The sequence below is a fragment of the Bufo bufo genome, chromosome 10, assembly GCF_905171765.1.
Source record: "Bufo bufo chromosome 10, aBufBuf1.1, whole genome shotgun sequence".
Lineage (NCBI taxonomy): Eukaryota > Metazoa > Chordata > Amphibia > Anura > Bufonidae > Bufo > Bufo bufo.
In genome coordinates this window covers 17092971-17119577 of record NC_053398.1, presented here as the reverse complement: position 1 = coordinate 17119577, position 26607 = coordinate 17092971, and the positions used below count along the sequence as shown (strand labels likewise).

At 47.0% G+C, this 26607-nt stretch overlaps 1 protein-coding gene across 1 annotated transcript; it reads right to left on the bottom strand.

The window, feature by feature from the left end:
• On the bottom strand, positions 1 to 15270 carry TFIP11 (tuftelin interacting protein 11). Its single transcript, XM_040410698.1, has 13 exons — positions 15166 to 15270; positions 13672 to 13877; positions 12563 to 12701; positions 11586 to 11742; positions 9156 to 9283; positions 8877 to 9029; positions 7820 to 8323; positions 6033 to 6136; positions 5314 to 5482; positions 3360 to 3603; positions 2680 to 2822; positions 1165 to 1330; positions 1 to 606 (listed from the first exon to the last, which is right to left on the bottom strand). The coding sequence occupies exons 2-13, from the start codon at positions 13869 to 13871 to the stop codon at positions 257 to 259; spliced, it is 2457 nt and encodes an 818-aa protein (XP_040266632.1). The 5' UTR covers positions 13872 to 13877; positions 15166 to 15270; the 3' UTR covers positions 1 to 256.
• Between the last annotated feature and the right edge of the window lie 11337 nt (positions 15271 to 26607).

Here is a 26607-nt window from a genome sequence, read left to right as displayed (position 1 = left end):
TGAAATGGCAATGGTCATGTTTAAATTTATACAAACGGTTGAGGTCTCTTTCGGTAGAGCGGTCTGCCATCTGTATGCAGGACACATCATAATGGATGTAATTAAACAGTGTGATAAAAGCCACATAAAGCAGAGTTCATGGCAGTACAAAGTGATGCATCCATTCACGGTCGCTCATCCAGAGCGCTGGATTGTGTAGAAAACCATTCGACATGTATATACAACGTCACAAGGAGCTGCCCACTCACAATGTCCCCTACTTGGCCATGTCTATCAGGCTCTGCAGAGAGGTGGGCACCCAGGTCTTCTCTCCCTGCACGTACACAACCCCTCTGTCTATGTAGATGACGATGCGGTTGAAGTTGTAGAGCTGCTTTCCTTCATGCCGTTTGCCGATAAGAGGCATAAAGACGATGTTATGTTCCTCGGCTTTAGTCTGGATCAAGTCCTTGAAGTTCATGGGTACGGTAGCAACTCCAATGCCTCTCTGTGCAATGCTTTCTGCTTCACGCCGCTCCTGCATGGCTTCGTACTGGAAGTCTTTCCTTCTCTCTGTCTGGGTTAGGTAGGCTATGCTCTCCCGGGCACCAGGCTGCATGTATGCACCTGGGGTAAGTACAGAGAACGAGGGTTATTTATGTGCGAATACGTCTTTCGTTACAGCATGCCTATCTAGTCAATACAGCAGAAAAAAGCCCAAATATAAAGCACAAGTCCAGCTCAGCAGAAACACGAACACCTGCATCAGGTGTACCAAAAATATGGAGAAATACAGCTTTTATATAAACCAGTGGTTTATTTATGCAAAAAAATAAAAAGCCATACACACAGACAGACAGCGCTGTTGTCTGTGGGGATGGATTTTTATCTTTTTGCATAAATAGCAGCAGCAGCAGCAGCAATGCATTTGTAATTAGAAGTGTTCGCTCCATTCAAGTGAATGAGAAGAGCACTTGCAATTACACTCCGCCACTAAGATGACGCATAGGTAATCTTGACGAGGACGGACTAAACAGCTGATTTGTGGGGTTGACGGGAGTCAAACCCCCGCCAATCTGATATTGACCTACCCTGAGGATAGGTCATCAATATATAAACCCACTGCACAACCCCTTTAATATTGCTAAATACGGTAAATGTTTATTTGGACACGTGTGTACTTACCAACATTAGAGGATACGGATCTATTCATTATGTCCAAGGCTTCGTTAAATCTGTCCTTGATTCCCGGATGGGCTAAAATCTGGTCTGAGAACATGGACTTCCAGCCAAGATACCACTTTGTTAGCTCCTCATAGTTTGGATTATTACTGAGCCAGGAGCATAAAACCTGCAAAAATGGAGACGGAAAAAAAAATACATCTACTTCTGTAAAGATGGATGTACTCTGTAAACAATCCACTCCAGGAGATGGCTGGAGTGAAAAATGATCACGGGAAAATCGACAGAATGTGACAGTGTATGCGTTGTTTGTAATCAGTTTTTAACCCCACTTTTTATATATTTTGTCCTTCGATTTTAAAGGGGTTGTCCGGGTTCAGAGCTGAACCCGGACATACCCATAATTTCACCCCGGCAGCCCCCCTGACTTGAGCATCGGAGCAGTTCAAGGGCTCTCTTGTTTACAATCACACACTGCCGGGCGGAAGCTTCCGCCCGACAGTGTGTTCGCTGACGTCACCGGCTGTGATGGGCGTTCTTTGCTGTTTTACTGGCTAGGGCAGCGCTAAAGCCCGCCCATCAGTGCCGGTGACGTCACCGGGCATCCCCATGGAGAGCCCGGTACATCACCGGATCTCCAAAAAATGCCTTTGCCCTGCGCGATTTAACGCAGGGCAAAGGAGAGCATCGGAGCATGAACTGCTCCGATGTTCAAGTCAGGGGGGCTGCCGGGGTGAAGATGGAGGTATGTCCAGGCTCTGAGCCCGGACAACCCCTTTGGGTGAAGAGGTACACATACCGGAGGTTTATTTTTCAACATCATGATGGTTATGTGAACAAAATGATGAAGATAAAGGGGCACATTTATTAAGACCGGCGTTTTAGACGCCCCTCTTAATAAACCCCCAAGCAGGTGGTGGATCCGCGGGAGTTCTGAAGAGGGGCAGGCCTGTCTATAACTTCCGTGGATCCTCTGCCAGTTCTAAAAGTAAGACAGCTTCCGTCTTCCATTTAGACCTTTTTCTACGCCTGAAACAGGCGGAAAAAAAAGGCAAATGAGACGGGCCTGCCGGCCGCCCCCTTCCCTGCTACACCCACTATTTTAGACCTGGCGTGAGCAGGGAACAGTCGCAATCTGCACCTGAAATACGCCTAATATAGGTGTATTTCAACTTAATCACCTGTGTAATGACCTATGACGTTTGGGGGTCTGGTGTATAAACTTGCAATTATTGTAATATAAATATGCTTGAAAACGGCAGTTTACCAGGCGAAATGTGGCAATCCTTTGTGGTGGAGGTATCTGTCTGTATAACCAGCTTGGAGCTATAATCAGATCCTATAATGCTGTGTTTTTCCGTTTGTCCGGATTGGCAGTCTAGTGGTCACGAGCACAGCGGGTTGAAGTCCTTCGTGCCGATTCTCATTTTGTACACTGAACTATTTACTACAGGCGTCTTTGAAGCGCAGCCAGCCCGAGTTTATGTGAAGTATGAGCCCAGTTTATAATCCACTTACCTGCAGCCACTTTGGAAAGAAATGCTTCTCCAAGAGTCCTACAAGGCTTGATAAAGAGACCATTCCTTCCCAATCCAACACCCAGTGGAACACGTCCATGTGCTGCTGGTGCGGATTGATGATAAACTCTCCAACACACATACCTGCGAGAGACAGTGACACGTTTTTCAGCTACAGCAATCTAGTTTATCAAAGCGCTAAGACATCAGGGGGCATTTATTAAGTGTTTTAAGCGCCATAAAGCTGCAACATAATTTTTGACTTTAAAGTTCTCACCACGAGCGATATGCTAGTTCATCAGGTAATAGGATCATTTGTGCAGACACCCAAAATGCTGTTTGTCGCGCCGTCTAAACAGCACTCTGCTGCCGGCAATTAATAATTCTGAATAGGGACAAGCGATGGCATTAGTGATTGCCCTTTCCCATTCTGTAAAGGCGATCGCTACATGTAAATCCAGCAGGCGACTGTCTGGAAGGAACGCTTCCTTCCCGGCAATCACTTGCTACATTGGACCATGTAAAGTGGCCTTTAGTACATCTACCCCATTATTTTCACAGTATACACTTGAATTGAGTCCTGACTCCTCGGCACGTTACTAATCTTACAGCACTCTCCAGCAGGACAACTGTATCCAATATCTAGTAAGTATTCTCGCAGACTCTTGCGTATCATCTTACCCAACTTGGGCACAATGTTTTTCACCATAAAGGCTTCCCAGGATCCAGGAGTGAAAACCTCTTTCCAGGGCTGCAGGATCAGCTTGGCTGAGGAGTCGCTGGGGTGCCACTTCTGGAGGGCATTGGCCAGCTTGTTTCTGACTGGAGAGAAGAGCGGCTCTAGCCGACATTGCATTAACGGAAGCCACGGGTGGATCCACGAATGTATTGGTACAGTGTCCGTCAGCGGGTTCCAATTCTCCACCTAGACACATAAATGCCATAAGCTGAACATCATATCCCCTTGTACAAATTTCTATATAACATTCTATATGAATCTGACAAATTCTACTTCATAGGAACATGTTCTGCAGAAATAGCTCCATGAAGGCTAAGGCTTACACAGTGAGCTGCAGTCAAGCCACATAAGACTGCAACGTCACTCTACATGGCACCTAATAATAAAGAATAACATCACCTTACAGCTCGCAAGTTGCCACAACTGTCGCTGGATTACTGCATGACAGCATTCATTACCATTAGGTGCAACTGACAGCATAAAGTGCAATCTTAAAGGGGTTTTCCAGTAATAATGACATTTTATCTAATGCCCACAGCCTACCTCCTGAAACAAAAGATTCATACTTACCTGCTCCGGTAGTCCGCACTGCCTCCATCTCCCGGCTCCTATACTGTTTACATCCTATGCTCCACTGCAGCCAATAACTGGATTCAGCAGTGATGTGGCCACAAGCAACATGTCACCGCTATAACTATAATGGGACCATAGCCATGCACCGTCGGATGTAAATACTGTGGAGGGCCAGAGCGGCAGGGACCCAAAAGTTTGAATGTTTTGTTTCAGGAGGCAGGCATTTAGTGTAATTAATACCGGAAAAAGAGGACCTTTCACTAGAATAAAACATCTAAACTAACTATACAGACATGGAGAGCGGCGCCCAGGGATCTCCCTGCACTTACTGTTATCCCCGGGCGCCGCTCCGTTCTCCCGTTATAGCCTCCGGTATCTTCATAGTTAGGCTCCACCCAGGGAACCTGCCGGGGTCTCCTTCTCCCATGCTGTAGCGCTGGCCAATCGCAGCGCTCAGCTCATAGCCTGAGAGGCTTTTTTCTCTCTCAGGCTATGAGCTGAGCGCTGCGATTGGCCAGCGCTACAGCATGGGAGAAGGAGACCCCGGCAGGTTCCCCTGGGTGGAGCCTAACTATGAAGATACCGGAGGCTATACCGGGCGAACGGAGCGGCGCCCGGGGATAACAGTAAGTGCAGGGAGATCCCTGGGCGCCGCTCTCCATGGCTGTATAGTTAGTTTAGAGGTTTTATTCTAGTGAAAGGTCCTCTTTAATGTGGGGAGCTCACAAATTGTGTAAGAATAGGGCCATACCACAATCACTTTGCATCCCCTCCAATGTGGAAGACTTAAAGGGGTTCGGCAGTTTGTTTAAACTGATGATCTATCCTCTGGATAGATCATCAGCATCTGACCGGCGGGGGTCCGACACCCGGGACCCCCGCCGATCAGCTGTTTGAGAAGGCAGCGGCGCTCCAGTAGCGCAACGGCCTTCACAATGTTTACCGCTGGCCCAAAGACGTCACGACTAGTATCAACTGGCCTGGGCGCGGCTAAGCTCCGTTCAAGTGAACGGAGCTTAGCCGATCCCAGGCCAGTTGAAACTAGTCGTGACATCACTGGGCCAGCGGTAAACAGTGAGAAGGCCACGGCGCTCCTGGAGCGCCGCTGCCTTCTCAAACAGCTGATCGGCGGGGGTCCTGGGTGTCGAACCCCCGCCGGTCAGATGCTGATGATCTATCCAGAGGATAGATCATCAGTTTAAACAAACTGCAGAACCCCTTTAAAATAAAAGTAAAAGCAATAATAACTAAGCCATGAAACTGTATTAGCTATTTATCCTCATAACGTCCTCAATATAATATATCTATTGGCTGCCAACTCACCTCCTTCTGTAATTTGGGAAAAATTAGTTGGTCCAGTACGTTATCCAGAATCCAGACTGGCAACAAGTGGACCCAGCTATCCAAGAAGTCCACCATGGGTGCACAATTCCGAGGTTGCCACTGTGAGATGATATTTCTCAAGAATGGAACCCATGTGTCCCAAAGCAGTCTGCAAAAGGAACAAAATAAGATATTTCCGGTTAGAAATCTTACTATGGACACATAGAGAGGGGAATGATTGTGGGAGATGGTCTTGCTCCTGGGAAGCCCATCAATCACCAGTTTGTGACACATCATAAAATAATTTGTAGCTAATCCTTATAAGTGAACAGCCACTGACTAGTGGGTTATGGTTAAGTTGAAGGGGGAAGTCCACTTCGCACAATCGCTCGGTCCTGTGACAACAAGCAGATCATAAAGTGCCCCCCGTCGATCAGCTGTATTCTGTGGGAAACCTGGCAGTAATTGTTCAATTCACCTGCAGCGCCACCACAGGGGAAATGAGGAATTACACCGGGTCCAGTCACATAAATGGGTTGGCTGAGTAATGCAGGATAGGGCAGGTCCTCCAGAGTGAGAGACAATTGTATCTGTTCTATGAGCAAGAAATGAGGATCCTGAGCAGAAGACCCCCTGTGTCATCTCAGAATTCCCTAATAGGGTGTATAAAACAGTCAAACCCTTCAGAAGTCTGGTCAGAAAGAAAAGCTAGAACGTACCTGTGATATGTGTCCATTGCTGCATCCTGTGCGCTGTGGGACAAATGTCCTTCTTCTAGGAGATTCTTCCACGTGGTCATGATATCAATACCGTACCCGGGGTCCTAAACCAGGAATCAAACAGCATTAGTCATTTATATGAATATAGAAAGTGGCCGAGTAAAAATGAAAAATTTACTGAACAAAGTAGCAATCAGAAAACAGTCAGTGAGGAGTATAAATCTCGTGTGTCTTGAATGTCCATTTATCGTATGCGCCGGGACAGCTCCGATCACATTCATTAAACGGACCTGAAACATTGACACTCAGTGCCATCCACCCCATGTTAAACAACTAACCAGCAGTGCATGAAAGAATCTTATTGCAAAATGGGCAATCATGGCCCCAACTCCTGGGAGCCTACAACCCCCCAGCAGACACTTCATAGGGATGGCAAATCAAACACTCACTGAAGGGGGGGGGATAACACACTGGTTTTACCTGCCACAGTTCAGGTGGCTCCTCCTGGCGTACTGTATGCCAGGTTAAAATGCTGAAACTTAGGGGGTCATGTACTATGCTGAAATACGCTTAAATCAGGCGTATTTCAGGCGCAGATAGCGGTGCAACGGTTCTACAAAAAAGGTCTAAATGTAAGACTCCTCAGAAGCGGTCTTACATTTAGAACTGGCTCTGGATGCGCCGAAGTTATGAAGAGCCACAGGCCTCTTCATAACTTCGGTGGATCCGCCACCAGTTTAGGGCTTTATTAAAGTTCTGTTTTTATTTGTGTAATGTGTAGGGGCAGTGATGCCGACCATTTTTGTAATATACTTTAATACTGAAATCATACAATTCTATTAGAAAAATAGCTCTAAAGTGGCCCATGTTGAGCCTTAGCGGCGCTCCTCTGTCTTCTGTGTACATAACAGTCAGTATTAGCAAGTCTCCACTATTATGTAAACTGAAGACAGAGGAGCGTTGCTAAGGCTCAAAATGGGCCACTTTAGAGCTATTATTCTAACAGAATTGTATGATTTCAGTAATTAAAGTATATTACAAAAATGGTCGGCATCACTGCCCCTAGGCATTACACAAATAAAAATAGAACGGCAGTTACACTTTAGGGCTGGCATCTAAAACGCCATTCTTAATAAATGTGCCCCTTAGTCCCAAAGTCCAGATCATAGTGCATGGAGCTTTATACTGCATAGTATACAGCACCAGGACAGTATGGAAATGCCCAGTGAGTGGTGGCTGAGCCACCTAGCAGTCCACATAAGGTTTGGAGGAGCACTTGAGGTAGGTTAAGGGTTCATTCACACGTCCGCAAAATGGGTGCGGAACGGGTGCAGACCCATTTATTTTCAATGGGGCTGGAATGTGCGATCTGCATCCGCACTTCTGCATTTGCGGATCCGCATCCGTGCTTCCGTTTCCGCCAAAAAAAGAACATGTCCTATTCTTGTCCGCACTTGCGGACAAGATTAGGCATTTTGTAATATAGTGTCGGCGATGTGCGGTCCGCAAATTGCGGAATGCACATTGCCAGTGTCCGTGTTTTGCGGATCCGCAGAACACTTACGGACAGTGTGTTCACTTCTCCCATTCAGTCCTCATGTGTAAGGATCAAGTCAGGTGGAGTGGTTTCTTGGGACATGTTAGTAATATTGCGATATAGGTCATTTCCAATAGTACCCTATGGTGTACTCCAATATCACCATATTTCTAACTTACCGGTATACTGTGCATCATGTTAAAATGTTCATCAATAAAGTTTCACTTATATGATATTTTAGTTTACTCACCCTTAAGGGGTTCCAGTCTTTGAAGTATTCTTTCATCAGGGGGTAGACGATAGCCACCGCCAGGTCTGTCTTCTCTGACATTTTGTATTCTTCATAATACTTGTCCTGAAGCATCTGGAATATTCGTGCGCACTCCTCCAGCGTCAGGGGATCGTCACAGCCCGGCACCATCCTCTGCTCACATTCCTCCACCGTCTTCAGGACCTGGCTCAGGTTATAAATGGCTTTGTCCTCCCTGGATAACACTTCAGAGAGTTTTTCCAGCTCGTGGGTGAGATTCACAACCATGTCCCTCTCGTACTGCAGCTGTCGGTCATTTTGGATGATCTCCTGCTCCGTCATCTCGATCAGGAGCTGCAGATTGTGCTCTAGTTCGGGCAGGACAAACCCCTGAGGCTTCTCCTCTTTCCCTACTGTGGGTGTCTCTCCGGGGATGTTGTGTTTGTGGGCGATCTGGCTGTAGCTGTAATAGACTTTCTGCTCTCGTCCGGTCATATCAATTACCTGAACAGAAGAAAAATGCAGATATTAATCGGTGATGTCCATATGTACTAACAGAACACATGGAAGGGTGTCGACTTCATGAGAAACCCCCTTTAAATTGTCTACTTTAGTAGCACATCCACTTCTCATCGGGCCTGCGTACCTAATAACTGGCTACCACTGAAAGGACCTGTCAGTAAATCAGCATGGTTTAAGACAGGTCCGATGATCATAATTAGCTAAATCCAACTTTAGAACAGCTAGCTTTAAAGGGTTGTCCAGAATTAGAAAAACATGTCTCCCTTCTTTCAGAGACAGCACCACCCCTGTCCATTGGTTGTGTGAGGTATTGCAGCTCCGCTTCATTCTCTTTAATGGAGCTGGGCTGCAAATACCAGGCACCAGGTTCAGGTGTGGCACTGTTTCTAGAAGAAATCAGCCATGTTTTTCTGATCCTGGACAGCCCCTTCAAAATTGGGTCACATGTGAGGGTTAGGTACTGAGCTTGGGCAGAAGTGTGCATGGGGCAGCTATCGGTCAATAACAGTTATAGTCTTAGACTGGCAGAACGAACCTTGACTTGTGATATTTCCTTCTGGGGAGCAGTCATTGCTTTCCCCCCAATCCCCTTGGCCTTGAGCTCCTCCACCGTCTTATAGGCATACTTGGGCTTCTTCTTGCCTCCACCTGGGTCCTTTCTCCATTGACTCAATTCTTTCTGAAATTCCTGGGTGCAGCATAGAAAAAGGAAGCAAACAGCTTGTTACTATGTAGATTTATAATATAAAAAAATAAATAAAATAGAGATGCTCTGACTCTGTATTTCCTATGATCAGAGGATCTCGTTACTGACCTTTTCCTCCTCTTCTTCCGAATCCACCGTAGGGAAATCCTGCAATGACTGCTTGGTTCTTTCTGAGCCGTAGGCACCCACCGCTCCTTTGCCTTTCCTTTGCTTGGCCTCAATAGGAGCAATAATACCTGAATAAAGACATCTCTTTTTTTAGTCTCTTCACGATACGTAATCGGGACAGATTTACTTGAAAGTGCTGCAAAAGTGAAGACCAAATTGAGCCAAACTTCTGGCGCACAAGCCATGTGCCAAATTTCTTACACCTCTCTTGACAAGGACATGGATTAACGGGGAAAAGGGAGGTGGCTCAAGATGCATCAATGCATGTAAGGATTAGTAAGCCAACCAATAAGAAAATGTAAAGTTAGACAAAAGTGTCTAAAATGCACCAAATTTATAGTCCAGCATGAGGCGTCGTGATTAGGGATGAGCGAACCTGAACGCCAATGTTCGGGTTTGTACCGAACTTTACGAGTTCGGGTACCTGGACGCGAACCGGATTTTTTCCCTGAAGTTCAGGTTTGGGATATTTATGAATTACTTTATTAATTTCCGTTATAACATGGTCATATCGGAGAATAACATAACACTTAAGACTGAATGCAAAAGGGACACCTTTAGAGGCATTCCATTTTGCATTCTGTCATAATAGAAGTCTATGGGCAGCATAACGGATCCATCCTGGTTTCCGTTTTGCAGGACAGGACTCCTGTCCTGCAAAACAGAAACCAGGATGGATCCGTTATGCTGCCCATAGACTTTTATTATGACGGAATGCAAAATGGAATGCCTCTAAAGGTGTCCCTTTTGCATTCTGTCTGAGTATTATGGTTATTTTCCGATATAACCATGTTATAATGGAAAATAATAAAGTGAAGTTCAGGTCCCCATTGCCTTAAATGGGGTTTGGGTCCCGAACCCTGACCTGAAGTTCAGCCGAACTCGACGAAACTGAACTTCCACGGGTTCGTTCATCACTAGTTATGATAAATTTGGAACTTCCTTAAAGAGGACCTTTCATGTTTTTTTTTTTAGTTTAGATAAATACCTTTACTTGCGGGGTACCCCCCACTGATGCTACCACCCTGCCATTTTTTTTTTTCAAATATCGCTCCTGCGCCCAGCTGTGCCCCCTGCAGTTTTCCCGCTCAGTATGTTAATACTGAGCATCCGTACAGGGAGGAGGAGACGCCAGGGTTTCTCAATGGGCGTCTCCTTCTCCCTGGCTGTGATTGGATTGCAGGGTGGCAGCATCAGTGGGGGGTACCCCGCAAGTAAAGGTATCTAAATTAAAAAAAACATGAAAGGTCCTCTTTAAACTGTTTACACTGTCTATTAAACGGATAAGTAAATCTGCCCGAATAGTTAAAAGAGTATTTTCAGTTATACATTTTACAATTTTCAAATATATCTTCTGAATCAAATCCTTACAGTTTTTAACATCTCTGCTTGCTGTCATTCAGTGGGAACCTTCATTGTGTATTTCCAGGGGATAGAAATAAAGACCCAGTCATGTGATGATCAGACGTGCACGAATCTGATAACTGTACTGTGTTTTCATCATATGACCAGAACAGATTTCTTTATCCTCTAGTAAAGCAAAGTTCAAGACTGCGAGCTGACAACTTGAAATAGCGAGGAATTGATAAAGAAATTGAAAAAAATTGTATAGCTTTTCTTGGGACAGGTAATAAGTCTCATATCTCTGAGGGGCCCCACAACTTAAGTCCCCTTTCGCACGAGTGAGTTTTACGTGTGGGTGGAATGCAACGCATCACGTGAAAGTCGCATCATGTTCTATATTCTACGTATATTAAAGCTGCCCTGGTCCCATAGAAGTGAATGGGGCTTCCGTGAAAAACGTATTGCATCCGGATGATAAGCATTTTCTACTGATACTTGCTTGGAGATGTAGATTGTTATTCATCAGGTTTTTTTCCCGCGTGTGAGAAACACATAAAAAATGATGCACGTGAAAAAAATATATATGTACCATTGAATGCAACCGCAGACAAAACTGACTGCACTTGTGTGCAAAACCATCCGTTTTTTCTTGAACAGATCCAGACACAGCTCGCGTGAAAGCGGCCTAAGAGAAAACTCTTTGGAACTGCCAGAGACGGCCAAGCACCGTACCCTGCTTCTCTTCGGCAGCCCCATAGACTTAGAATGGAGCAGCAACGCACATGCTCGACCTGTTCACCCAGTGACTAGGTGATATATTACCTTAGGATAACCCCTACGACATTAAATGTGTGGGCTTTCTCCACTTCTCTTATATTCCAGAATATCTGATAATCTGGCATCTTTCACTAGACAGTAGTAATTGGGCAATTCTTAATATATCAGAACTCCAGTACAATCATCTCAAATGGTTAGTGAATAGTAAGGATGACTTGTTGATGGATCAGGTTATTCATTTCCAGTTACCTTGAGCGTTCTTTCCCAAACCTTTCCCGGGGATGTAACCCATCTTCTGCAGGAGCTTCTGACCAATTCCCTTGGTGTGTCTCTCCCAGGAGCCTAAATCTGCATTGGACTTGATTCCTCCAGCAAACGTTTTCTGTGCCGGCTTAAAATTCCCACCCTGCAAGATGAAGACATAATACAACTGTTATATTACAGGCTGACACTGATCTAGTAAATGCAGCTTCATGACGGATATGTGAGGGCCTGTAATCCAGCCCAGTCGCAGATGCAGAACTGGCTGAGAAATATTCATTAACTTACACCAGGCATGCTCAACCTGTGGCCCTCCAGCTGTTGCAAAACTACAACTCCCAGCATGCCCGAACAGTTTACAGCTATCAGCCTACAGCAGGGCATGCTGGGAGTTGTAGTCTTACAACAGCTGGAGGGCCGCAGGTTGAACATCCCTGACTTACACCATATATCTACCATACACATGCATTATTTTTTTCTGGCGGGACACACTGCAATGTGCATCCTGATCTTCCTGATTCATAAATATAATTCAGGAATGACATATAGCAGCAAGATGTAATTCCACCTAGCAATGCAGAGCCATACACCAGAGAGGGTCCGTGGAAAGCAGGGAGACAACCCCCTATTGGCACTGCAACGATTGGCAATGAGTTAACACAGGGGAGTTGGGATTTTACATTTTCAGATTTTTTTATTTTTTTTTGTTTAATTAAAAAAGTTTCACTAGTCAGATTTTTATGCTAAGATTTTGTAGGGGTTGTTTGAGACCTATAAACAATGAAAAAAAGGGTTCACTTGGTCAGAGCATCCTGGTTCTACCGCAGACTGGAAGTAACAGGACGCTCTGACCAGATGGAACGCGTGGGTTGTAATAGTATCACTATCATATGATGTAACATTGAAAAGTACAATAAATAATGAAAATAATAAAAAAAACTATTGTAAGAACTCTATCAGCGCACCGTTCTCAGCTTCTTTGGCTGGAATTCCTCCACTTTTGGTGCAGTTTCATTCTCGGAGTCGCTATCGGATTTCTCTTCTCCTGCGGGCTTGCGAATCCCAGCGCTGATGAAATTTACTGGTGCGGAGTAGTCACGGGACCTTCGAGAGAGAACAAAAAAGTTGTGGGAGGCTTTAAAAGGTGGTTGTGCCATAAACTACTTTTCACTCTAACAATTTTTTCATCAAGTACGGTGCTCCAGCTTCGTTCCCCCTTGCATTGTTTTTTTTATTTTGTTTTTACCTAATTTGCAGTTTTCTCTTATCCCCCCCCCCCCATGCTTGAATCCCACTTCCTAGTTTGTCATGTGACTGCAGTCCCATCATGCCTTAGGGCAGCGAGATGTGTCCTGACGTCAACAGGAGATGTGACGCTAACCAGTTCATTTCCTGCCCCCACGCGCCTGGTTCTAGCAGAATAACCCTTTCGGCACAGGATTCCTTAACTTGTACCCACCTTTCTTGGAAGAAACAAAAAAAAAAATTGTGGCAGCAAGCACGAAGCCTTTTCTTCAGTCCAGAGCACAGACAGACGTACCATTAAAGGGGTATTCTGGTTGTTTGACGTTATGCCGCCTGCAGCCCCAATTATAAGAACGGACCGGAGTGGGTGGGGAGACAACCGAGTACTCACCTATTCCCGGAATTCCCATAGAAATAAATGGAGCAGCCACACGCATGCCCAAGCGGCCGCTCCGTTCACTTAGGGGGGCTGAAGAGGGTACGGGGCCCCGGTTCTTGTGATCAGTGGTAGGACCACCAAAATCTAATAGTTATCCCCTATCCTGTGGATAGGGGATAACTTCAAACAACCGGAATACACCTTTAACTCCACAATATCATCTGGAAACTGCTGCTAGGGGGTCCATTGACTGCACATCTTATACTGAGTGCCCCCTAGTGGCAGCAGACAACAGAGATTTTTGGCAGGTGAATCTCACTGTTCGGCATTAAACCCTGACGAACTAAATAAGGGAAAATGTCCCAACACTGCATAATGGTGCAGTCGTGTGCCGCAGGGTTTGTGGGCCAACCATGGCTGGTGCCGAGCAAAGCTTTGTTATACACCTACTTCTTGCCACCAAAGCTCGGCCTCTCTTCGTCAGAGTCTCGCTCGGCCCACAAGCCGTAAATGGCTTCTTCCTTGGTCTGAAAATGCTTCCGGCGGTTCGGATTGAACTCGTTCTGTATGTCCCAGTCGGTGATCTGGAAGCTCTCCATCTCCACGCCATCACTGTCTTCATCTTTCCCGTACAGGTGTGACATAGACATGACGACCTGTGGGTCAGAAAAAAGATCAATGTGAGAAATGCAAAAAGATGGCGACGGCTGCGCTTCACTGCGTCTGTGGAAGTACTAGTCTCACTCTGCACGGACCTGGCGGGAGTTATAGTACCACTACCAGAGCGGCGAGAGATACACGGACAGCGGTTAATGAGCTGCATAAAGTGCACGGCTTATAGCAGTGGATACCGCGCTGTGGCTCTTCAGCTGCTGCAAAAGCACAACTCTCAGTCCGTGGCTTCCAGGACCTGCTAGGAGTTGTAGTTTCACAACAGCAGGAGAGCTACAGGTTGCAGGCCAATGGTTTATGGAATCAGGCAAGGATCGAGTGATTTAGCTAGACAGATCCTATGTGCGCTCCCACGGTCTCGTCCACCAGAGAGACCAACGCTTTTTCCTAGAGTGTGCAAGCACGGCCACCGATGCTGGATTGCAGGGTGGTCGTAACCATGGAAACGAGCAGTGTATAATGTGATGGAAAAATGAATCCAGCCAGCAAAGAAGGCAATATGGACAATCACAATACATTAGTAAGTGCCTGGTATTAACTTTTTCTACGTGATAAATGCCATTTGCCATTAGAGGGGTTGTCCGCTTTCTGCGTACATGTCCTTATTCTGACACGTGGCGGCATAAGAGACCACTCCATTCATTTAGGGCTTACTTCAGCCCCAATGCTCACAGTACCTTTGTAACCAAGCTGCGGCATCCTGAGCTTCCCAAGATGGCGGCACAGCCGCTGAAGGCAGGAGATATGGGGTAGCAATGGACGCCTGTGCATAACGCTTTCAGCGCCACGATCACCATCTTGGGTTAGTAGTGAATGCCGATAACGGGTGGGCTGCGGTACCGTAAGCTTTCTTGGGCCATTGCACATCACTGTACAGGCATTGTATGCAGAGAGGACTGCCCCTTTAATTGCTTTTATGTGCGCTCCCATGTCAGCAAGAGTGTTTCCGTTCATTGTCAGCAAGCAGAGATCTTAAAAATGGAGAGGAATTCAACACAAAAGTGTATGAGATTGCTGAGAGCTTTTCATTATGCCGATGGTCACGACTAAGTCCACATCAGGTGATTCATGGAGGAGCCGACACCTCGCCCATGGGCACAGCAGACACATTAGAATGCCCTAAACTTCACAGTCTAGGTGAGAATGACTGGCCAGAGAGGGGCAGTGACAGGCTGACACTACGAGGCTGGGTCATTGCTCCAGAGCTGGACTGACCAGCAGTGGACGGAGATGATACTAAAGCACCGGGAACGGGGCAGTTGTCATAGTTACCTTAAATCAGGCGCCGCCGGGGCCTTGTTCTCTGGAGTAAGGAACTCTACGGAAAGCAGCGAGGGACACAGCACTAGTAGCCCCGCTTCCGTCAGTGACGCGCGGGGAAGCCGTCGAGCTAGGCATTCTGGGATATGTAGTCTTTTGGGCGCGCTGTACTGCGGGTACCATAGAGATGATAAGAGCACCTTTTCTAGCTCAATGCTGAGCTCTAATGATTTTTTGAGTTTAGTAAAGTTTTTAATGGCAAGTTGCGTGATATTTAAAGGGAACCTGTCACCTGGATTTGGGGTATAGAGCTGAGGACATGGGTTGTTAGATGGCCGCTAGCACATCCGCAATACCCAGTCCCCATAGCTCTGTGTGCTTTTATTGATACATATGCAAATTAACCTGAGATGAGACCTGTCCCTGACTCCTCTCACCTACAGGATTCATCTCAGGTTAATTAGCATATGTATCAAATTTATTCACCCGGTATCATGCGACATTTCAGTATAATACCGGGTGAATAAACGCACATTCACAGAAGTGCCGCGGAGTTTCTTTATTTTTTGTATTTTTGGTCTATCTATCTTATATATAACTATCTATCTATTATCTCTCTATCTATTATCTATCTATTATCTATCTCATATCTGTCTATCTATTATCTATCTATTTATTTATTATCTATCTATTATCTATCTTATATCACTATGTATCTCCTATCTATATCTATTATCTATCTATTATTTATTATCTATCTATCTAATGGGAGAATGACATGGTCAGGTTTCCGGATGCAGTTTTGAAAGGTAAAACCAGGAGTGACTAAGCCCCTTCAGGACCCGGCAATATTCAATTTTTGCCTTTTTGTTTTTTTACTCCCGGCCTTCCCAGAGCCATAATTTTTTTTTAATTTTTCCATTCACACAGGGCCGGCACCACCAGTAAGGCGACTTAGGCAGTCGCCTGGGGCGCCATTTAGCAGGGGGCGCCCGTTGCGGTGTAAAAAAAAAAAAAAAAAGTTGGTTATATAAGTTCGGCCGGCGGCGCCCCTCATGCTGCGTCTCCTGAGTCTCCGGCCGCCGGCTCATTGCTGCGCAGCCTGCGCCTGCTGTGTGTCTGCTCTGTGCTTTTGTTAATGTAGCGTGGCCGAGCTCTCTTCGGTCCGCGGTACTGGAGCTTTTGTTTCCTGTACCCGGCCGGACTGACAGGAAGTGCAGACTAAGTGAGCACTTCCTGTCAGTCCGGCCGGGTACAGGAAAGAGAGCTCGGCCACGCTACACTAGAGGTGTGTGTGTGGGGGGAATAATGACATTGACAAGGGGGGGGGGGGGGGGGGAATAATGACATTGACAAGGGAGGAGGGGGGGGAATAATGACATTGACAAGGGGGGGGGAATAATGACATTGACAAGGGGGGGGGGAATAATGACAATGACATTGACAAGGGAGGAGGGGGGGGAATAATGACATTGACAAGGGAGGAGGGGGGGGAATAATGACATTGACAAGGGAGGGGGGGGAATAATTACATTGACAAGGGAGGGGGGGAATAATGACATTGACAAGGGAGGGGGTGGGGAATAATGACATTGACAAGGGAGGGGGGGATAATGACATTGACAAGGGAGGGGGGGGGAATAATGACATTGACAAGGGAGGGGGGGGGAAATAATGACATTGACAAGGGAGGGGGGGGAATAATGACATTGACAAGGGAGGGGGGGGAATAATGACATTGACAAGGGAGGGGGGGAATAATGAGAGTGACAAGGGAGGGGGGGAATAATGAGAGTGACAAGGGAGGGGGGAGGGGGGAATAATGACATTGACAAGGGAGGGGGGGGAATAATGAGAGTGAAAAGGGAGGGGGGGGGGAATAATGAGAGTGACAAGGGAGGGGGGGGGGAATAATGAGAGTGACAAGGGGGGGGGGGGAATAATGACATTGACAAGGGAGGGGGGGGGAATAATGACATTGACAAGGGAGGGGGGGAAATAATGACATTGACAAGGGAGGGGGAGGGGGGAATAATGAGAGTGACAAGGGAGGGGGGGAATAATGAGAGTGACAAGGGAGGGGGGAGGGGGGGGAATAATGACATTGACAAGGGAGGGGGGGAATAATGAGAGTGACAAGGGAGGGGGGGGAATAATGAGAGTGACAAGGGAGGGGGGGTGGAATAATGAGAGTGACAAGGGAGGGGGGAATAATGAGAGTGACAGGGGAGGGAGGGAATAATGAGAGTGACAAGGGAGGGGGGGGGAATAATGAGAGTGACAAGGGAGGGGGGGGGGAATAATGACATTGACAAGGGAGGGGGAGGGGGGAATAATGACATTGACAAGGGAGGGGGAGGGGGGAATAATGACATTGACAAGGGAGGGGGGGGAATAATGAGAGTGACAAGGGAGGGGGGAATAATGAGAGTGACAGGGGAGGGGGGGAATAATGAGAGTGACAGGGGAGGGAGGGAATAATGAGAGTGACAAGGGAGGGGGGGGAATGATGAGAGTGACAAGGGAGGGGGGGAATGATGAGAGTGACAAGGGAGGGGGGGAATAATGAGAGTGACAAGGGAGGGGGGAATAATGACATTGACAAGGGAGGGGGGGATAATGAGAGTGACAAGGGAGGGGGGGAATAATGAGAGTGACAAGGGAGGGGGGGGGAAATAATGACATTGACAAGGGAGGGGGGGGGAAATCATGACATTGACAAGGGAGGGGGGGAAATAATGACATTGACAAGGGAGGGGGAGGGGGGAATAATGAGAGTGACAAGGGAGGGGGGGAATAATGAGAGTGACAAGGGAGGGGGGGGGGAATAATGACATTGACAAGGGAGGGGGGGAATAATGAGAGTGACAAGGGAGGGGGGGGAATAATGACATTGACAAGGGAGGGGGAGGGGGGAATAATGACATTGACAAGGGAGGGGGAGGGGGGAATAATGACATTGACAAGGGAGGGGGGGGAATAATGAGAGTGACAAGGGAGGGGGGAATAATGAGAGTGACAGGGGAGGGGGGGAATAATGAGAGTGACAGGGGAGGGGGGGAATAATGAGAGTGACAAGGGAGGGGGGGATAATGAGAGTGACAGGGGAGGGGGGAATAATGACATTGACAAGGGAGGGGGGGAATGATGAGAGTGACAAGGGAGGGGGGGAATAATGACATTGACAAGGGAGGGGGGGGAATAATGAGAGTGACAAGGGAGGGGGGAATAATGACATTGACAAGGGAGGGGGGGGGGATAATGAGAGTGACAAGGGAGGGGGGGAATAATGAGAGTGACAAGGGAGGGGGGGAATAATGACATTGACAAGGGAGGGGGGGAATAATGAGAGTGACAAGGGAGGGGGGGGGAATAATGAGAGTGACAAGGGAGGGGGGAGGGGTGGAATAATGAGAGTGACGAGGGGGGGGATAATGAGAGTGACAAGGGAGGGGTGAGGGGTGGAATAATGAGAGTGACGAGGGGGGGGGGGGAATGAGAGTGACAAGGGAGGGGTGAGGGGTGGAATAATGAGAGTGACAAGGGAGGGGTGAGGGGTGGAATAATGAGAGTGACGAGGGGGGGGGTAATGAGAGTGACAAGGGAGGGGTGAGGGGTGGAATAATGAGAGTGACAAGGGAGGGGGGGGTGGAATAATGAGAGTGACAAGGGAGGGAGTGGGGGAGAAGAGAGTGACAAGGGAGTCCGCAGAGCCAGACTGCAGCCAGAGACCAGATCATCTTATTGTCCTGGTGGATCCACGGATCCGCAAAACACGGACAGCAGCAATGTGCGTTCCGCATTTTGCGGACCGCACATTGCCGGCACTAACAGAATATGCCTATTCTTGTCCGCTATTGCAGACAAGAATAGGACATGTTCTATTTTTTTCCGGATCGGAATTGCGGATCCGCAATTCCGGATCGGGGCCGCACGTCATGCGGCCCCATAGAAATGTATGGGTCCGCAATTCCGTTCTGCCAAAAAAGACAGCTACAAGAAGCTGGATTAACCCTAAGGGAAACATAGCAGTTCTTTTTATTTAAAAGCTGAGAAAGGGGTTGAACATATGTGATGTCATGATATGGGCAGATCATCTGATAAGGGGGGGCGGCAATTTTTATCTTGCCTAGGGCGGCAAAAATGCCGGACAAGAGTGTACTTTCTAAATAGCGCCATTTAATATTGTATAGAATGTAGCAGGAAGCTGGAAAAAAAGAAAAATCGGGTGCCACTGGAAAAGAAAACTTCAATTCTGAGGCTACTTTCACACTCGCGTTTTGTGCGGATCCGTCTTGTATCTGTACAGACGGATCGGCACCGATAATGCAAACGCTTGTATACGTTAATACGGATCCATTTGCATTATTCATTCAAAAAAAAGTCTAAGTCAAAACGGATCCGTTTTCAATTGCACCATATTGTGTCAGTGAAAAAACGGATCCGTCCCCATTGACTTACATTGTAAGTCAGGATGGATCTGTTTGGCTCTGCATAGTCAGACGGTCTCCAAATCGCTGCAAGCTGCGTTTTAGTGACCGCCTAAAAAACGCAAACGCAGCCAAACGGAAGCATTCTGAGCGGATCCTTATCCATTCAGAATGCATTGGGGCGGAACTGATCCGTTTTGGGCCGATTGTGAGAGCCCTGAAACGGATCTCACAGGCGGACCCAGAAACGCCAGTGTGATAGTAGCCTGACACAGTTTTATGAGTTTTGTATTTACGGCGTTCCCTATGTCGTACAACTGACCTATTACTTTCATTCTCTGGGTCAGATCGGATTATTTGTATAGTTATTTTTCTTCTTTTTTTTCTTTTTAATACTGAAAAAAAATAAAAATCTTGAAAACATTTTTTTCTTTTCATCACGATATTCTGACCTCCTATAACTTTTTTGTAGTTATGTGTTCAGAGCTGTATGAGAGCTCATTTTTTGCGGGATGATATGTACTTTTCATTGATACTGTTTTGGGGTGTGTATACCTTTTTGATCACCTTTTATAAAATTTGTGGGAGGTGAAGTGACCAAAAATGGGATAAATATTTTAATAGTACAGGCGCTTTCACAAACGACGATGCACATGATGTTTATTTTTTATTATCTATTTTGATTTAGATTTTAGGGAAAGGGGGGTGATTTGGTTTTATATATTTCATTACATTTTTTTTATATTTTTAAAAAATCTATTTTATATTATTTTTACAATTTTTTTTTATAGTTCCCATGTCAAACTTGAACATGCAATCATCAGATTGCTTCTCTTATGCAACCACATGCGGGCTGCCATCTTAACTCACAAGTCCGGCGAGGCACAGGTAAGCCCTTACCTGTGCCTGCGCCGCGAGCCGGTCTGAAACAAATGCGGTCACCGGGAGCAGGCAGTTCCGAGAACAGCCTGATGAAGGCCCCCGGTGGCTGTTCTCGGAACTGCCTGCTCCCGGTGACCGCATTTGATTTCAGACCGGCTCCCGCCACAGGCACAGGTAAGGCCTTACCTGTGCCTCGCCGGACTTGTGAGTTAAGATGGCAGCCCGCATGTGTTCGCGGGCGAACACGGCGAACTGGTCATCACTGCTCATAGACCCCAATACATTAGCACTGGTGTCCATGTGACTTACAATATGTTTCTATGGAGCCCGGCCACAGACAGGGTCTCGATAGTAAACCATGTGCAGCACGCCGGTGCACGGAAGGGAGCGTGCGCTTCTTGATTTTGGCGCTCCCAGATGCCGTGGTCACATTAGATGGGTTAAATGTGGGGGATTAAAGTTATCATCGATTGCATACATTAGCCCCGGGTGTCTGCTGTGTAAAACAGGCGCCCAGTGGCTATGGCGCCCCCTGTGCTCACAAGTGAGTGCCATCTTTAAAGACCCGCTCTGTGCTGTATATATACAGCGCTGGACGGGAAGAGGATAAAAAAAAAAAACGTCATATCTGTACACTTTCTCTCCTTTTACGGTCCACTTCTGATTTTCTCCTTCCAAAACCGCATGCAGAAACCTGACCGTGTCAAAACAGCGGCCATGACCCGAGAGCACACGTCACACGTAATGCCCGTAATTACGGATTAGCCTTCAAGCAGCAGTGGGGGGGAAAAAAAATCAAGGAGAATTTCGATTTTCCATTCTGAGACTGAAGGAAGAAACTTCTCATGACATAATGCTGTAATTACATCCATAAACTCCGCAATTAGTGAGGTAATAAGGTGCACTATGGATTGATACACCTAATGAGCCAGTGCCATTGTGACTAGTTGTACTGGGAGATTCGTTTTTGTCCAGTTTGTCTTTAGGGCGCAGATGCCGGAAGTGGCACATAGGCAGGGGTGCACCTAGCCTTTGCCACAATGGAATCGCTCATTGCCCATGGCCCTTCCGCTGCCCCCTCTTGCCCCTACCTGGTGCTGCCTCACCTGGCCTCATTGGTGGTGCGCCCCTGCACATAGGAGAATTTTCCTGGCGCGCAGAGAACATTGGGAGACTGGAACTTCAGAAGGGGGTGACGAGGGGAGGTTGCGCAGCTCTTGCGCTCTATTTGTGGGTTCTCTTGTGGTTACTGTTATGTTGGTCCTACAACCAATCAGATTCCACCTTTCATTTTGACAGCTCCTTTGCCATGGGCAACTAAGCCAGTTCTACTTTACACCAGTTTGGTAAATGCAACCTTCTGTCCTCCTGCTCCAGTTGGCTCAGGATGGCAAGACAGTTGAATCCAGGAGTCAGGAGGGCACCTGCGGGCGCCGGCCAGGTACATACGTTTATTGACACTCCCAGCATTAAAGGGGTTGTCCCATCTTGGATGTTGAGGACATATCACTAGGATATGATAGGGTGGGTCCCACCTCTGCACATGGCCCGGTATCCGTGTTTTGTGGAGCCACAATTTGCAAATCACTACGGTCATGTGAATGCGCCATAAAGGGGTTGCCTCATCTGAGACAATGGGGGCATATCACTAGGATTAGCCGATCGGTGCACTTGACTGTTTTCTGAAGTCCCATTGAAATGAATGGGAAGCACACTGCCCAAGCGCGGCCACACCGCTCCATTCACTTCTATGAGGCTCACGGAAATAGTCAAGCCAGCGCTCAGCTATTTTCGACAGTCCTATAGAAATGAATGGAGGGTAGTCACGCATTCACATTGCGCTCTCTGTCACTTTGTCGGATCTGTTCTAAGGATAGGTTCGGGTCCCAGAGGTGGGACCCACACCTATCAGACATGTATGCCTCCAATTCCAAGATGGGACAACCCCTTTAACCCCTTAGTGACCAAGCCTGTTTGGGCCTTAAAGGGTTTCTATCACTTCGTTTCACCTATTTAGCTTTCAGACACTAGCGATCCGCTAGTGTCTGCTTTATCTAACCATCCTAATATAAGAGCTTATTGTCCTGCCGTTTAGCTAAAAAAATAACTTATATAGATATGCAAATGAGCCTCTAGGTGCTATGGGGGCGTGATTAGCACCTAGAGGCTCCGTCTACCTTAACAAACTGCCGCCGCCCAGCGCGTCCCTCCAGCCCGCCCATCTCCAGCTGAAGCGATCCTCTCCGTGCGCGTCTCTGTTCTGCGCATGCGCAGTGAATGTCTGATCGCTTCCCTGCTCAGACATCTCCACTGCGCCTGTTCCTCGGAGCACTATGACGTCATCGGCGCAGGCGCAGTGGAGATGTCTGAGCAGGGAAGCGATCAGACATTCACTGCGCATGCGCCGAATACGAGGAGCATCGCATTCCGGAGGAGATGGGCGGGCTGGAGGGACGCGCTGGGCGGCGGCAGTTTGTGAAGGTAGACGGAGCCTCTAGGTGCTAATCACGCCCCCATAGCACCTAGAGGCTCATTTGCATATCTATATAAGTTATTTTTTTAGCTAAACGGCAGGACAATAAGCTCTTATATTAGGATGGTTAGATAAAGCAGACACTAGCGGATCGCTAGTGTCTGAAAGCTAAATAGGTGAAACGAAGTGATAGAAACCCTTTAATGACCAAGCCAAATTTTGGAAATCTGACATGTGCCATTTTAGCTTAGGATAACTTTGTAACGGTTTTGCACATCAAAGTAATTCTGACATTGTTTTCTCTTCACATATTGTACTTTACTTAGGTGGTAAATTTCTACCGATAAAATATGCGTATCTTTATTAAAAAAGTGAAAATTTATGAAAATTTGTAAAAATTGGCACATTTTCCTATTTTCAACTGCAATATTTCACATACATACATAAATACTATTCAATATTTTTATTAGAAATATATTTCCACATCTTTACTTTATTTTGGCTGCACTTACAAAAAATTTTTACTTTTTTTTATTTTTATTTAGGAGACTTAACATTTTAACATAAATTGAACATTTTTCGAAGTACATATATTTTCCTGCAACAAGCCAAGTTTGCAGAGGCCCCTTAACGTATTTATCTATGGGTGTAATGAGTTTTTTGACCCACTAGTTTTTTAAAGAAATTAATGCTAAGAAGGTGAAAAAAAATAAAATTTTCATTTTTTTACACAAAAGTATTAATTTAAAGATGTATTTTTCCTACAGAGCACATGAAAATGAAGATGTACACCCCAAAATGTATCACCCCGTTTCTCCTGTCTTCAGAAATACCCCCATTGTGGCCCTAATCTTATGTCTTGACAAACGGCAGGGCCCAAACATAAAGGAGCACCCAGTTGTTTTCAGAACACAAAATTTGCTTGAAAATGGTACAGGCCCTATTGCACACTTGTAATGGCGTTGAGCTGCCAAAACAATAGAAAACCCCCATAATGGACCCCATTTTGAAAACTAGACCCGACCCCCTAAGCTAAGGTATTCATCTAGGGGCGTAGTGAGCATTTAGACCCCCTAGTTTTTTGTAGAAATTAATGCAAAGCAGGCGGAAAACAAATATTTTTCATTTTTTACACAAAAGTGTCAATTTAAAGATAGATTTGTGACGGTCACGTACACTACACACAGGGGGGAGGATAGTGACCATGGCGCTCCACCCTCACCCCTGGCCCTGCCTACTTGTCTCGCAAGTCCTAATGACAGGGGACAACTAGACGGCAGTCCCTAACTTAGGATACGTGCTGGGAAGACAGACAAGACAAATAACGGAACGTGAACGGACTGGGTCAATACCTAGAGAGCTACGCAGTACTAAGGAATGAGCAGAGAAAAGTCAGGAAAAGCCGAGGTCAGGATACCAGGAGAGAAACGAAGTACAACAGGAGTCCGCAAAGAATTGTCAGGTGGAAGCCGAGGTCAGGATACCAGGAGAGATGCGCAGTACAGGAGGAGCAGGCAAAGGATCGTCAGGGAACAGGATCAGGTAGTATTCAGTAGTCCAACAAATAGCCAGGAACCTAGAATTAACAGGCAACCTGTGGCCAGCAGGCTGCCTGTATTTATAGTGGGGAGTGAGGGTCATGTGACGTGGCCAGCATCACATGACCAACAGACCGACCAGTCGAGCACCGAGTGATCAGCTCGGCGCTCAAGGCAGACCTAGTAGCAGGGAGCCTCCCAGCTAGCAAAGCCGCCCTGGGAACAAGGCCAAACACAGATCCTCTCTCCCGGAGCTAAGCAGCAGGTCTGCGGCTGATGGGAGACCGAGTGCGCCTTTGGCGCTCCGTGACAAGATTTTTTTCTACAGAGCACATGAAAATGAAGATGTACAGTCCAAGAGGAGTGGCGACTTCTACCCCTATAGGGCTATGGGGTCTGGGGATGGAATCGGAGTCCCCGCTATTTGAAAATATTTTCGCCTCTGAATCGGTGTCAGATTCAGAGTGGTCAGAGCAGAGAAATTCGTATGCCTGCTCCGCACTTAATCTCTGAGCCATTTTTTTTTATGTACAGCTCAGAAAGAAATTAAAATAACTGACCGTCCCTAATAGACTGGTAATGGACGGCAAATGACTGACACCCACTGACCGCCAGTTACTGACGGACAGTTTATAATTTGATTTGTTTTTCAATTTTTTTTCACAGTATGTAATCACAGAACCAGGACAGAAGTCTGATCTCTCTCTCCTCACAGAACAGCTGCGCTGAGGGGAGAGAGAAGCGCGGCCCCTGTCCTGGCTCTGCTTTTGCCATCTTTCTTGAGGGTAAGGGGGGGGTGAGGATCGGGACCCAGCTTAGGGCCAGAAGCGCTGGGGGACCCGATCGCTGCACCGGAGACTTTCTCCCTCCTCTCTTAGACGAGAAAAGGGAGAAAGATTAGTGCAGGCAGCTCCGCTGCCGGCATTTTCTGTGATCGCCGTGATAAAGTGTATCACGGCGATCACGTGATCAGAGACCGCTTGTCACAGTCTCTGATCACTGCCCCGAGCCCTCAGCTACCTCCGGTAGCTGCGGGCACGGAGCTGCAGCGATTGATTTTATCGCTAACTTGGGCTGAAGTGCCGCCGTAAAAAGGCGGCGCTCCAGCCCAAGGCCCCTTAGTGACCGCCGTTAATTAACCCAGGGTGTCAGATCATGACTTACCTGGCTGGTGGCTGTGAGTGGGGTCCAGGCAGCCCTCTGGGCATCGGCCCACTGGGTAGCTTCCCTGTAGGGTCCATGGCCAGTCCGCCGCCGGTATATATATTACGATCATGGACACTCCGTGTGCCTCCGTACGGTGCCCCTGTGAGGCCCTGCATTCGCCCCTATAAGCATTGCTGCTAGGGTAAAATACCAGTGTAATACGGCAATTGAGCAACACAAGTGGGTAACGTGTGTGAGAATCGGGCCTCACTGTGTTCCCTACGCTGGGGTTTATCACGCAGTCAGTATAATTCACAAACCATCACCCAGTGAAATATGTTAATTATAGGTATGAATGATTTCACGTAGAAGGCCATGAAGTTCTGAACCAAAGGAATGCGGCTCTCCAGATTTTACAGGCCTCTTTACAAGCTCGGTATTCTCCAAACCCTTCATAGATCTGCAACATTGATGGATGTGTCCACTCCCTGATGGACCATCCTGAACCTTTATAGAGCTCCACTGACTTCAGAAATCTCACCCAACCAGTATACAGATGCACAATCCTTAGGCTAGGTTCACACTAGCGTTTCCGGCAGGGTTCAGCAAAAACGCTTCCGTTACTGATAATACAACCGTCTGCATCCGTTATGAACGGATCCGGTTGTATTATCTTTAACATAGCCAGGACGGATCCGTCATGAACTCCATTAAAAGTCAATGGAGGACGGATCCGTTTTCTATTGTGGCAGATTGTGGCAGAGAAAACGGATCCGTCATGAACTCCATTGAAATTCAATGGAGGACGGATCCATTTTCTATTGTGGCAGAGAAAACGGATCCGTCCCCATTGACTTGCATTGGGGGTCATGCCGGATCCGTTTTGCTCTGCATCCCAGGACGGAAAGCAAACTACAACATGTTGCAGTTTGCTCTCCGGTCTGGGAACGCATTTTGGAGCATTCCGTTCTGTTCAGTTACGATT

Bases quoted from the DNA above. Each gene is read 5' to 3' on its own strand.
- TFIP11 (XM_040410698.1), bottom strand. From the start codon at position 13,871: ATGTCTATGTCACACCTGTACGGGAAAGATGAAGACAGTGATGGCGTG. The intron at 11,743-12,562 runs GTGCGCTGATAG...TTCATCTTGCAG, and splicing joins AGCCAAAGAAGCTGAGAACG to GGTGGGAATTTTAAGCCGGC. The intron at 2,823-3,359 runs GTAAGATGATAC...TGTCTCTCGCAG, and splicing joins AAACATTGTGCCCAAGTTGG to GTATGTGTGTTGGAGAGTTT.